Source organism: Lentinus tigrinus (assembly GCF_003813185.1).
Source record: "Lentinus tigrinus ALCF2SS1-7 unplaced genomic scaffold L226scaffold_1, whole genome shotgun sequence".
NCBI lineage: Eukaryota > Fungi > Basidiomycota > Agaricomycetes > Polyporales > Polyporaceae > Lentinus > Lentinus tigrinus.
In genome coordinates, this window is record NW_027137910.1 from 479,589 (window position 1) to 492,004 (window position 12,416).

At 56.8% G+C, this 12,416-nt stretch overlaps 5 protein-coding genes and 1 non-coding gene across 6 annotated transcripts; 2 read left to right on the forward strand and 4 right to left on the reverse strand.

Moving 5' to 3' along the window:
• Positions 1-920: 920 nt before the first annotated feature.
• On the forward strand, positions 921-4,593 carry L226DRAFT_451078 (uncharacterized protein; the record flags this gene model as incomplete). Its single annotated transcript, XM_067674995.1, has 11 exons — positions 921-961; positions 1,043-1,076; positions 1,140-1,184; positions 1,243-1,268; positions 1,322-1,672; positions 1,733-1,984; positions 2,676-2,815; positions 2,884-3,085; positions 3,136-3,351; positions 3,424-3,573; positions 3,648-4,593. The coding sequence occupies 11 exons, from the start codon at positions 921-923 to the stop codon at positions 4,591-4,593; spliced, it is 2,403 nt and encodes an 800-aa protein (XP_067542256.1).
• On the reverse strand, positions 2,279-2,361 carry L226DRAFT_t16. The gene has a single exon. It is a non-coding gene; the product is annotated as a tRNA-Lys (tRNA).
• A 142-nt stretch (positions 4,594-4,735) lies between the features above and the next one.
• On the forward strand, positions 4,736-5,481 carry L226DRAFT_4750 (uncharacterized protein). The gene has a single exon (XM_067676645.1). It carries the CDS (start codon positions 4,878-4,880, stop codon positions 5,313-5,315), a length of 438 nt encoding a protein of 145 aa, XP_067542257.1. The 5' UTR covers positions 4,736-4,877; the 3' UTR covers positions 5,316-5,481.
• Positions 5,482-5,653: 172 nt separating this feature from the next.
• L226DRAFT_496702 (uncharacterized protein) lies at positions 5,654-7,753 on the reverse strand (the record flags this gene model as incomplete). The annotated part of the gene is made up of 4 exons (XM_067677574.1): positions 5,654-6,283; positions 6,340-6,612; positions 6,668-7,303; positions 7,369-7,753. The coding sequence occupies 4 exons, from the start codon at positions 7,748-7,750 to the stop codon at positions 6,117-6,119; spliced, it is 1,458 nt and encodes a 485-aa protein (XP_067542258.1). The 3' UTR covers positions 5,654-6,116.
• Positions 7,754-8,150: 397 nt separating this feature from the next.
• L226DRAFT_450568 (uncharacterized protein) lies at positions 8,151-9,280 on the reverse strand (the record flags this gene model as incomplete). Its single annotated transcript, XM_067674955.1, has 5 exons — positions 8,151-8,318; positions 8,385-8,533; positions 8,575-8,731; positions 8,813-9,024; positions 9,139-9,280. 5 exons carry the CDS (start codon positions 9,278-9,280, stop codon positions 8,151-8,153), a joined length of 828 nt encoding a protein of 275 aa, XP_067542259.1.
• A 205-nt stretch (positions 9,281-9,485) lies between these two features.
• L226DRAFT_527952 (uncharacterized protein) lies at positions 9,486-12,399 on the reverse strand. The gene is made up of 15 exons (XM_067679225.1): positions 12,338-12,399; positions 12,183-12,283; positions 12,048-12,131; positions 11,723-11,997; positions 11,647-11,672; positions 11,543-11,594; positions 11,452-11,485; positions 11,106-11,389; positions 10,929-11,057; positions 10,754-10,872; positions 10,480-10,691; positions 10,249-10,415; positions 10,090-10,185; positions 9,965-10,031; positions 9,486-9,906 (listed from the first exon to the last, which is right to left on the reverse strand). The coding sequence occupies exons 1-15, from the start codon at positions 12,364-12,366 to the stop codon at positions 9,599-9,601; spliced, it is 1,983 nt and encodes a 660-aa protein (XP_067542260.1). The 5' UTR covers positions 12,367-12,399; the 3' UTR covers positions 9,486-9,598.
• Positions 12,400-12,416: the final 17 nt, after the last annotated feature.

Below are 12,416 nucleotides of genomic sequence, written 5' to 3' on the forward strand. Positions count from 1 at the left end.
GGAGCGCCGGGTAGGGTAGTGGGAGTGAGTCGGTGTCAGCAGGATGTAGTGGGAGTAAGCAGAAGTGAGCAGGATGGAGTCGGAGTGAGCAGAAGTGAGCAGGATGTAGTCCGAGTGAGTGGATGTAGGTCGGAGTGAGTGGATGTAAGTGGCAGGTAGCGAAAGTGAGCAGGATGTAGTCGGAGTGAGTGGATGGAGTCGGATGGAGTCGGGCGTGAGCGGCACGGCCGGGAATATGGTCCGCGCAGTGTCCCACGAATTTCCCGGCAATTCCTCTGACTGGGAAATGTTTTCTGAATGTCACAAATATTTCCTGATTGGAGATATGCTTGTGACGAGTAACTTTTCTTTGACATGTCTGCAACCCGAAAATGGGCATGAGACACCAAACAACTCCGCACAATGGCCTAAAACAGGACATTGCCTGGAAAGGCATCGGACATCCATGTGACCGACGACTGGAACTCACGAAACACCTTGCATTCCCGTGCCTTGTCCCACACTGGGAAATCCTTGTGTCAACAGACATTTCCGTGACATGGCAAAGGAGTTCCTCGACCCCCGTCCCTGTGACATTTCTCAGTTACCATGTCACGGATGTGGAAATCCTGCCGGAGTGTTACATTTCAGAAGTGCCGACATTGCCGAGACATCACCTAGAATTGATAGCCCCCATCTGGATTTCCCATGCATTACCTTGACCCGAGCATTTGGTTTCGCATGTCGTGAGTACGCGAGCCCTGGGAATCGCCCGTTTAGGCAACCGAGAGTGGTCCAAGTGGGTTGCAGGTGACTTTGAAGGACACGGCGCGCACGTCGCGTCAGGATCCCTCGAGGCTTTCTCGCCCGTTCACGTCGTCCGCAGCCGCTCTGGATACCCTTCTCCCCTCTCCTCCCCCTCTCCGCCGTCTCCGAATACCATGCGCGGCGAAATATGCATAGGTTCCGCATCCGTACTCTCGTAAGTACTCCGGCACTACGCGTGGTTCGGGCGCGTGTCTGTTCAGTTCCGTTCGGTGACTAACCCGAAGGCATGGCAAAGCTTCGCAGCCTTGATTATGCTCATTTTCATGCATGTGAGTGCTGGAATCATCTTCCTGATAGTTGTTATCTCGCGCTTACACGTTACCGATGTCAAGGTCGGCCAAATCAACACCTCGACGGTACCGCGAGGCATATCCATGGTGAATTGAGACAACGCACGCCGTGAGAGGCATTGGGGTTGACGCGTGAGCTACGCAGGTCCAGGTGAACATGTCTGGCTTTGGGTGCGTGTTCAACCTCTTCCGTGATATGATAACTTGTTCCTCATCCCGGATAGGCAAGGACTGGCCGTCGCACTAGGTGACCCGATCGAAGGGCTCTACACGAACAACGCATCCGCGCCTCTCGAGGACCAACAAGGTCTGCGGCAACTGTACAAGTTCGGCCTGTACTCCCACTGTGGTTACGTCAATGGCTCGCAGGGGATCTGCTCAAATGTCTCCGCTGCCAACAGGTTTGAGCCGCTCAGGGTCATCACGGCCGACATGCTCGCGAACTATACCCAGTTCACGAACGCCATTATCACGCAAGGGACGTTCATAGACTCCAACTACCTCGGCGACTTCACAAATGGAGCGTACTACCTCATCCTAATCGGTACTGTCGCGACGGCATTAGCCTTCATCACGTATGTCACACAATTGTCTTATTGCATGTCCTTCCATACTCATGTTGTCCTTGGCTGCAGAGGCTTCCTGAAGCATACGGTCCTTTTCATGCTCTCCACAGCATTTGCACTCGTTGGAGCACTGGCGCTGCTCATCGGGGCGACCATTTGGACGGTGATCATCGAAAAGTCCAAGAGCGTCAACGACATCATGGTCGGCCCTGCAAGTTCGCAGGTATCCTTGGGCATTCTGGTCTCCACCGGAAATGCCATCTTCCTGCTCTGGGCATCCTGGGCATGCCTTCTAGTGTCAATACTGCCTTACATGATCAGGTATGTATTTGCGTCATCCAACTTGGCATGCATTTACCGATACATTCATCCGTGTAGTTGCTGCACGTATCGTGGATGAAACTGAGCAAATCTGATGTGCGCCGGACGCTCAGAAGAGATACATTGACGAACGATGCTTGCTACGAGGACACTGCTATTTCACGATTCTGTTATGTATTGCCCGTTACGTATATGCACGCAACTAGACTTCACGTTCCAGATTGAATGAAGAAACCCGAGCATATGAGAACCTTGAGTCGTACGCAATCACGACAAAGAAATTGGAAAAATACTAGCCCACCGCGAGGGTCGAACTCGCAGCCTTCAGATACCCGCCTGTAAGAGTCTGACGCTCTATCCGATTGAGCTAGGCGGGTCATGCAAAACGGTACACTATAATGTTAATATTCAAACACCCGGTGGTAAGCATGTTTGCGGGCGCTGTGGATGCGGGGTATGTTGGCCGAGGACGGGCTTGGCAGCACCGCGTTCTGGGCGGGTGGCCCTCGCTCTCGGTCTCGATCGCTATAAGCCCATAAGCTTCGACAAGGCCGGTTCCTATCCCTTCCCTTCATACTCATCATCTCTCTTCCCTTTTTCTTCATCGGAGACCCCCACTCCCCGTCTCCTCCCCTCTTACGACCTTTCACGTCGCAGTGCAGAGCCCCATGTTTCCCAAGCAGCTCTCCAGGCTCGCCGCGCTCACCTCGGCCGTGCTCGTGCTCGCGGCCGGCGCATCCGCACTTCAAAAGGTCACCCGTGCGGGACGCTACCTCTACACCGAGGACGGGAATCGCTTCTTCATTAAGGGCATCGCTTACCAGGAGCAAGGTGCGCACAGCGTCCTCGGGTGTTGCTAGTTGGCTCGCATGGATGCTCAGACCAGCTTTGGGATACAGGTGCAACTTCTACGGACCCTAATAACCCCTTCTCCGAGCCTTCCACCTTCATTGACCCTCTCACCGACGGCTCTGCTTGCCAGCGTGATCTCACCTACCTCAAACAGCTCACTGTCAACGCTGTCCGTATCTACAGTGTTGACTCCACCCTCAACCATGATGACTGTATGAAGGCTTTCAGCGATGCTGGCATCTACACCATGTGCGTCCTTCTCGCGTCCATTGACGGGTGGCTGTCTCACAACCCCCTAGCATCGACCTTGCACTGCCCACAAACGGTTCCATTGACCGCCTGAGCCCTTCATGGACGACCAACCTGCTCGACCTCTACATCGGCACCATTAACGCGTTCAACAAGTACGACAACGTCCTTGCGTATAACGTCGGCAACGAGGTTATCATCGACCCCACTGGGACCGGCGCAGCTGCATTCGTCAAGGCTGCCGCCCGAGATGTCAGGTCGTACCTGTGAGTGCGCTTTCCGTAGTCGGCTGACGCTCACTAGTGACTGATGGTCGCCCTGTAAACGCGCGTATACAGCAACTCCATCTCCTCGTCGGCTCTCGTGGGCTACGCTGCCATTGACGGCGACGACAACTGGGTCCTCCCTCTCGCGGAATATCTGTCCTGCGATCCCACGAACGCTAATTCCGGCTCCTCCGCTATTGATATCTTCGGTCTGAACAACTAGTACGTCAGCTGCGCAGTACCTCCCTGTGAACACGCTGAATCCTGACCATTCCATGCGTTTCCGCGTTTCACAGCGAGTGGTGCGGTGACGCGAGCCCGTCTGCCTACAGCGGCAAGAACGGCGACTTCGCAGGATACAATGTTCCCGCTTACTTCTCCGAGTTTGGATGTGTCAAGCAACCCCCACGTCTGTGGACGGAGGTCGGCACGATTTTCAGCCAGCCCATGTCCGACATCTGGTCTGGCGGTATCGCGTTCAGCTACTTCCCCGCTGAGAGCAACGATGGCGAGTTCGGCATGGTCACTATCGACGGCAACACCGTTACGCCCAACGACGACTTTGGCCGCCTCCGCGACCAGTATGGCAACGTGACCCTGCCCACGGTCCCCAGCCAGAGCGATGCAGGCTCCACCCAGTTCCCGAGCTGCCCGACCCAGAACTCGACCTGGCTTGCGTCGACGACGCTCCCGCCCACACCCAACGACGCCTCGTGCAAGTGCCTGGATAACATCCTGAGCTGCGTGTTCACGCCCAAGACCACCAACACGAGCGCCATCGTCGGCTCTCTGCTTGACTTTGGCTGCTCGTCCCTCGGCTCGGCCGGCGGCAGCTGCGACGACATCTCCGCGAACGGCACCACCGGCACGTACGGTCGTGTCGCGTTCTGCGACCCTGACACGAAGCTCTCGTTCGTCATGAGCGAGTACTACGAGCTCACGAACCGCGCCGCGACTTCATGCGACTTCTCCGGGAACGCCACCGTCAACCAGAACGCGCCCTCGTCCGTCTCGGGCGCGAACGCCGCGGCGAGCTCCTGCCTGTCGAACCCCTCTGCGATCTTCACGCCCTCCGCGCCCGCGACCACCGCCGGCGGCTCGTCGGGCTCCACTGGTACTGGCTCGAGCGGCGGAAGCAACAACGGCGCGATCGGCCTCCTCGGCGGCAGCTCCAAGGCGCTGCTCGGCCTTGGTGTCGCGTTCGCGTTCAGCGTCCTCGGCTCGGTGCTCACTGTGGCATGAGCCGCGCTCGGCGCGGGTTCCCTGACGTGTTTTGAAATTTGAACTGCGAAGTCAGGGGACCTGGTTCCAGGTGTCTCGTTCGGTCCGTGGCTTGCTAGCCCCGTCTCGCACGTACTGTACATAGGACAGTTTAGGTGGAGCCGGACGTTGTAGGGTGGTGGTACCGTGATGGAGGTGAAGTCGAGGCTGCAGAAGCACCGTTCTTCTCAGCCGAGGCCCCGCCCAGCAGAACGGACAGACTCTTTTCTTGGATACTCGCACATGCACCCAGCAGTAATCTCCCCATGCATCCATCCGTATTAAGTACTTGTATCTGCTGCTGCCCTCGCGGCGTATGTAACCCACGTAGTACTATTCCCCCACGGACTTGCTCCTCATTGTCATACCCTAGCATACCAGCCAATTCACTACCCCCTCCCCCCTACTTACCTGCTTGTCGTCGTTATCCACAAATTTTCCGATTGCAGGCCTCTCTTCCTGTCGCTCCTTTCAACTTCAAGTTCCTTTCCCATAAAAGTAGTGCCAGACTGAGATGCCCTCGAGCGTCATCCCGCCTGGGACCGGTCGAGCCGAGCCGCCATATACACCTCGAGACTCAAGTCCTCGACTTTCTTCGGCCTTACGCGCGTACGCTCTGGGTCCATGTCCGAGTCGCCATCGGAGGTTATCAGTTTATTGCCGACTTTGTGACCGGTCCCGGCCGCGGTGATGGTCAATGGTGACCTCCAAGGCTGACTCGACTCGCCCTCGCTACGTATGTATAACAACGCGTCGACACCTTCTGCCGACGCCCTCGGAACCGTCGAGGACACTGTGACTGAAGATCGCCCTGGACGCGTGGCGCGTGAACGCGTGAATGTTTGTACCGCACGCATTCTGAATGTGTTCCCCCTGAAATCCGCGCTAACGCCGAGAACCCAATTCATTTTCTGCCCTTTTCTGCCACCACGGCTTCTAGACCGGGAATTCATCGGGACGGCCGCCTCACGGAAACATATTATGTATGCGACATTGACAGCTTCGTGTACTGAACCCGATGTAGACCGACAGGCATGTCCACAGTCCACCGTGTGTCCAATTTGTTGTAGCTTGAACTTGGAACATCAGAAGGGCTTGCCCCATGATCATTGACAAGGGGCGACAAACCTCTCCGTTCGCAGCATCTTCGTACCAGCACCGAGCGCGGAAACGTATCATTGTCGTCGTCAGAGCCGAACAGTCCGTTGTCTTGTAGATAGTATTGTACCATAAGGCAGAGTGTTCTGCTTGCGCTATGCAACAACAAACACTAGGAGAGTAGTGATAAAGTCAAAAGGATATGACAATACGACAACGCATCATGATGATGTAGAAAAGAGAAGTGGTATGTGCAGTAGTCCGGATGTCTGCGACATGTTACGGAAACCAGGACGCCGGTCAAGGCGTCGTACCGTTGGATTTGGGAGGCCGGGCCATGAGTACACTCGAATGACCCGCCATGGAAGTCATGACAACGATGATAGTTACGTGCCTACTAATACCTCTTAGAGGAACAGACCGAGGGCACCCGCAATGACGCCGAAAGCGACCCCAGCGAGGGCACTCGGGGCAGCAAACCCACCCATGGCACCGTTGTTGGCCGAGCCGCCGGTGGAGTTGGATGAGCCCGAGGCCTGTGCGCTGCCAGAGCCAGAGCTACCCGAGGCGGAAGCTGTAGAACAGATATCACATCAGTAGGTGGAGTATCGAAGAAGCTCTCACACGTACCACCAATGGGGTTGGACTTGTTGTCGTTCGTCTCGATGTAAGCATCCGAAAGCGGCTTGCCCAAGCAAGAGACGATGGGCTCAATCTTGAAAGGCGGCTGGTGGGCAAGGGCATCCGGAAGGATGTAGTCCATCGCGATGTCAACGGTCTGCTGGAAGAGATCGTGCTCGAGGACGATGAAACCGGTGTTAATCTGGGTCGCATTGTTCACGATGCTGTGCCAGTTGTTGAGCACCTGCTCAGAGTTGGTGGTGCCGCCAGCGATGTTGAAATCTGGAAGGATACCAACATCAGCGTGTGGCGGATAGAATGGTAAGAAATCACGAACCCCCGGTGTCAAAGGTGGCCGAGGCGCTAATGCGGGTCCAGATGGACGTCTGAAGGCCCATAGCAGTAGCAATAGCACGGACACGGTTGTCGACATCGCCGTAGGGAGGACGCCAATAGGTGGGGGTGACACCAAGGACATCCTTGATGATTTTCCTGCTCCAGCCAAGCTCGGCAATGACCTGGTCGTTGGTGAGAGTGGTCATCTCAGGGTGACTCCAGGTGTGCACAGCGATCTGGTGCTGGGCCATGTACTCCTCCTGGAGGAGGGCCGGGTAGGAGATGGCACGGGAGCCAACGACGAAAAAGGTGGCCTTGAGGTCCTGCTGGTCGAGGTAGCTGAGGAGGTCGCCGGTGTAGAGGGCGGGACCATCGTCGTAAGTGAGACCCCAGGTCATCTTGTCGGGGCAGGCTACGACATCGGCGTCGGCAGTACAGCCACCACAAGTCCACCAGCAACGGCTAGAGTCGGCGGCAGCCTGGGGGTTGGCGGCGCACCCACCAGCTACGGTGGGGTCGATGTCGGGGATAGTGATGCCGGAGTTGGCGACCTCTTGCTTCCATTGCTGAACTTCAGCAGAGTCGGTGGGCGGGGTCTTGTCAAGGGTGGGGTAGTTGGCAACGACGATGCTGCTGACTGGAATGGACACAAACACATTTAGGGAAAATGGGGCAAAAATTAGACAAAGAATGGAGACTGACTGGCAGGAAGAGCCGGGGCACCGGACAAGAAGGTCGGGGTCGACCCAGCGGCGTAGGTGGTAGAGGCGGCAACGGTGGGCTGGGTGCTCGCACCAGACGCGATGTCGGAGAGCGGGAGAGCGGTCGGGTTGGTAGACGCCAAGGTGAAAGTCAAAGTCGCACCGGTCGCGGCAGCAGGAGCGGTGGTTCCGGGGGCGGCTGAGGAACCAGCGGCGACGGAGGAGCCAGCAGCGGCACTGCTGGTCGCGGGGGCTGCTGCAGAGCTGCTGCCACTGGCTGCGGCTGCCTGGTCCGCCTGCTGGCGGGCGTGGTGGAGGTCGCGAAGGCCGTGTGCGGAGACGAGGGCGGGAAGGGCGACTGCGGAGACAAGGGCGAGCTTCATGGCGAGAACGGTAAAGAACGTAAGTTGGCCGTCGGCGTGAGTTTGGACGTCGGGGCCGTGGAGAACGGGGAGACCGACGTTGGGAGGGGAGTGCGAACGTGGAGAAGCGTGCACGGAGAGGGCGCGTTGTCTCTGCCTTTGAGGGAAGGCTTGTTCGCAGGGGCGACAACATTCGCAAACAGCCTGGAGCCCTCTCTCTGTCACAAATCCATGCGTGCCGGCAACGCGCCGGGGCAGATTGCTTCCCCCAAATATAGCCTCCAATACATAACGTCATATATTTAGCCACGCCGTGCTCCGCGCCAGGCCGGCCGCGCGCGTCCATCGCGAGTTGCGAGTCGCGAGTCGCGAGTCGCGTCCACGGCCAGCGTACATACACGTACCAGCCAGTGCCCCATATCTACTTCTTCTGCTTCTTCGGCCGCGGCTTCTCCAGGTCAATCTCCTCCTCGTCCTCGTCAGAGCTGTCCTCGTCCTCCTCGTCGCTGTCCACGTCCCCATCCCCTGCCTGCCCGAGGAAGTACTCGATTGCCTCAGGGAAAACGTCGTTCGCGATCGACACGCCAATCTGTGCACACACATGTATCAGCTTGCGTTTCGAGGGCACCGGCTGCAGATACAAATGTCGACGCACCTCGAATGGGTCCTCCGCAACCTCGAAGAAGTTGAAGAAGCTCCCGCCCTCCGCCGGCAGCTCGTCGTCGCCGTCCGGGTCGGGGACGCGCGGGTGCAGCTTCGTCAGGTTCTTCGACTCGTCCTTCCAGTCGATTTTCGTTGCCTGCGCTCATCAGTCAGCCATGCTAACCCGTCCTCCAGCAACCAACTTACCTTCGGCTCGACGTCCCGGTCCCAAGAAAACTCCAACATCCCCTCCGTGATCCCGTCCTCGTCCGCCTTCTCCTCAGACTCCACAGGTGGCGGCACGTACTTGTACTCCTTCTTGAGCACCGTGTTCGAAAAGTACGGGTTCTCCTTAAAGTGCTGCACCCCACAAGTCCGTCAGCAACCCGTGTTCATATCTCGCGTCGCAGTGGGAAAGCCCGACAGGGACAGGATACTCACGAACTCGAGCGTGAAGCAACGCGACTCGACCGGGTCGCGCGTCAGCCAGATGTCCTCCAGGTAGCTCAGCGCAGCCTGGTCCGCGTTGTGCTGGACGTGCATCGACAGCATCGGGTGGTTCATGAGCGCGACGGGCCAGAACTTGTTGATGGCCTTCAGCACTGCGCGCCGCTTCTCGTACACGGGCACCATTTTGACCTGCGCGCGACGCTCTGCAAAATGACGCGTCCCAAGTCAGCATACATTGCCCCCCGCGCACTCGGATAACACGATGAGGATGGAAGGTGGGTATCGGGTGTGGTTGAACTTTCGAAGCATGGACGTACCAAGCGCGAGCTCGACGCGGGCAACGTCCTTCTGGATCGCCTGCAGCTTCAAGGCCTCCTCATCCGTAACCTCGACGTCTCCAAGGGGGTTCTTCTCGACGTCTGCGCCGGGGGACGCGCGTTTTACTCCTTTGCTGCTCATGGCGGTGGTAGTAGGGAGTGTGATGGGTAAATTTCTGGCTTCGCGAGCGCGTCTCCTCTCCTCACGAGGGCATTCGGCGGAGTTGTCGCGCTCCCTCTTCAAACTCCGCTGTGGCGTAGCGCTCGAACCAACTCGGGCGCTTCTTTGGAACGTTGGTCACAGTGACCTGGTCACTAGCCACACAGGAGCGTGGCGTACGGAGGAACGTATCAGGTCATGTCGTGTATTATCTCAGATACATAGAATACCAGTCGGTATATAGGATGAACGAAGCGCATGTCCCAGAAGTCCAGAGTAACCATCAGCTTTGGAGACTCCTCAGTCGACGCGCTCCTTAGTCCCCATCTCAATCTCCTCCAGCCTCTTGCTCTTTGCGCGACGGTGCGGTTGCTCAGCCATGCTCCTCGCCTGCGCCGCCGCCTTCACTTTGATCTTCTCCAGCGCAGGCAGGCCAAGTCCCATGCCGTGCCGAGCCGCACGGTACCCCGGGCCATCGTAGTAGATGATATCAGTGAGAGGCAGCAGGCGCGGCCAGTTGACGTAGTCGATGCCGTGAAGGAAGATAAACAGCAGCGAGACCGCAGCGAGCGTGAACCACAGCAGGAAGTAGTAGAACAGCGAGTAGTCTGCGTGTCGAGTGTCAGATGACGTACTCCGCGGAAACAGTCATGAGGTAACGCGTACCGGACGTGCGGGGGAGGGTGAGCCCTGCGCAGATCATGAAGAGGGAGAAGAAGAGCACGTATGGGGGCTAGGCGGGGATGTTAAGTTGGCATCTGATCATGCGTTCGGGACCTGAAGGTACTCACCGCGCGGAGGATGAGTGGTCGGGTGTCGACTACAAGCGTGGAGGGGTTCCAACCACGCCGTGGCCACCAAGCCCCCGTCATCAAGTCAAACGCGTCCTATTTTGCGCATCAGCACTCCAGCCTCGCGGTCGCGAACCAATCCAGTCGCGATGATCTCACCTGGCGGGCGCCGTCGAAGAAGTTATTTTTGAGGTAGCGTATCACAGAGTTCCAGCCGTCCTCGAGGAGTCCCTTGCGGGTTCTCTTGCCCGTGCGCGTGAAGTCGGTCTTGAGCGCACCAGTGCCAGCATATGCCATTGAAATGAAGTTCGCGTGATCCGACCACACTGTCATCATCCGGGCAAGGTCTATCAATAGCAGGTCCTCCAGCCGTCTCGACCTCGCACGCACTTTCTCGGAAGTCTCGGATCAGCTCCTCATAGTTGTCGATGGTGTCGTTCTCTTGGATCACACGGAGCTCCTTCAACTGTCGTTCCAACGTCCACTTGGCGATTGCCGCTTGCGCAACGTTGGTGCGATCCAGGTTATCCATGCAGTTCGCCCGAATGACGCCGGTCTGAAGCTTAACTGGCTCAGGCTTGTTGGCATCAAGGTGGAAGTAGCTAGCGTTCCGATTTAGTGTCAGTATACGTCATCTGCGAGGGAGTTATGGAATGGAACGCACCCTTGTCGATTCAAGTCTTCTTCCAACTTGGCAATGAGCACGCTTATACGGTCCCAACGCATGTTCCTGCATTCGCCATGGAAGTCGAAGTACTCATACTTGGTCTTCGGCATCTTCGCCTGTGCAAGCTTTCCATCAACGACATGGCACGAGTGCATCAAATGCTGAAACCTGCCTCAGCAATATACTTTTCGAAAGCCTCCTTGACAGGTCGTTCATGTCCCTTATGATTGACCAAATTGACGATACTCTGTTCCCCATACAAGTTGAGATTCTCTTGCAGATGTGCGCGCAACGCGTTAATCTGCGCCCGGTTAGCACAGCTGGCGTGACATCTATCATAAGCACATACCGTATCCTGCAGCTCCATTATCTGTACGTCCGGTTTGTACCGGAGGGTATTGACCTCTGCCCAATATACAGGTATGCTTCCGCGAATTTGAACGAAGCTGAGCTGGGTGCCGGACTCGTCGCCCACCAAGAGGATCTGCTCGGTCTCATTGAAATTCGCGACATGTCCATCTGGGTCGATACCGCGGCGGAAGAAGCGGGTACCAGCGCGATAACGAGACCGCCGACTGATGAGGCAGAGACGAAGTTGCCAGATGCTGATACGAACTGGCCGGATGTCGAACGCTGTGCACCAGGGAGTGTTGTCAACTCGCTTGACGAACAAAACATGGACTGGGATAACGCACTGCCATAGATGACTGGAAGGATGTAGGGACTTAACTATAAGCAAACGCAGTCAGTTTCCGGGCGCTGCATGGTCCAAGCATGTAGGCTTACGTTTTGATCCGGATTAGTGGAAGTGATATCTATGAATCGAGTGTGCAGGTACCTGCAAGGACGGTGGTCAGAGGTAGCCACAATAGAGAAACTTATGCGCGCACTTGTTCCAGAAGAACCTGTCATCCGCCTGTATAACGCATGAGTTCGCAGATAGGATGACACAGGTGGCGCACTCACAATCTCCCAGAGCGGCTTGTCGCCATCCTGCTGCAGGGATGCCCATTGCGCCTGCAATCTCCTCGTGATGTCCCAGCCATAACTGAAGAAGAAGGTGCCGCCTTGTAGATGTGACCGGACGAGAGCAAGCAAGTGCGCCTCAACAGCATTTGGTGGCGTTTGCACAGAGACGTCTGGGTTGAGGGGTAGGATGTCGTACTCCGTCGCGCGATAAATGTTCTGCCTCATGAGGTGTCCGCGCAGCTCTCGCCCAGTAATGACAATGATGTACTCGGCTAATAGCTTTGTGAGCGCGACGAAGGGGGGACGGGGGCGGGGGACGTACACATTGCCAATGATATCATCCCGTATATCCCGTATATCGTCTTCACGGAGCGTTCGGAGGTAGTTGGTATCGGGGTATTTGGTGCTATAGCAGCTGGGTTGGATGCAAGCTCCTGAGAACCCACACTAGACTCACCATTGAGCACGATATCCCCAGAATTGCGGTAAACCGTCAGAGACCGGGCTCCAACTGGCTCGACTGGAACGAACGTATACGTCTCATTCCCGTCTATGTACCTGCAATAATGCGCTCGTCAAACTACAAGCAGCATACAGTAACATAGAACATACAGGTTCAGTCTCTGGTGCAGGGGCTTCATGGTGGTGTAGGAGCAGGGAGCGGATGGCGGAACACGAATTCGCCAACGCG

Coding starts and splice junctions, on each gene's coding strand:
- L226DRAFT_4750 (XM_067676645.1), top strand. CDS start 4,878: ATGCATCCATCCGTATTAAGTACTTGTATCTGCTGCTGCCCTCGCGGC.
- L226DRAFT_527952 (XM_067679225.1), bottom strand. CDS start 12,366: ATGAAGCCCCTGCACCAGAGACTGAACCT. Junction 11,595..11,646: donor GACAGGTTCTTCTGGAACAA/GTGCGCGCATAA, acceptor CCGTCCTTGCAG/GTACCTGCACACTCGATTCA. Junction 10,416..10,479: donor GATCCGAGACTTCCGAGAAA/GTGCGTGCGAGG, acceptor GGATGATGACAG/TGTGGTCGGATCACGCGAAC.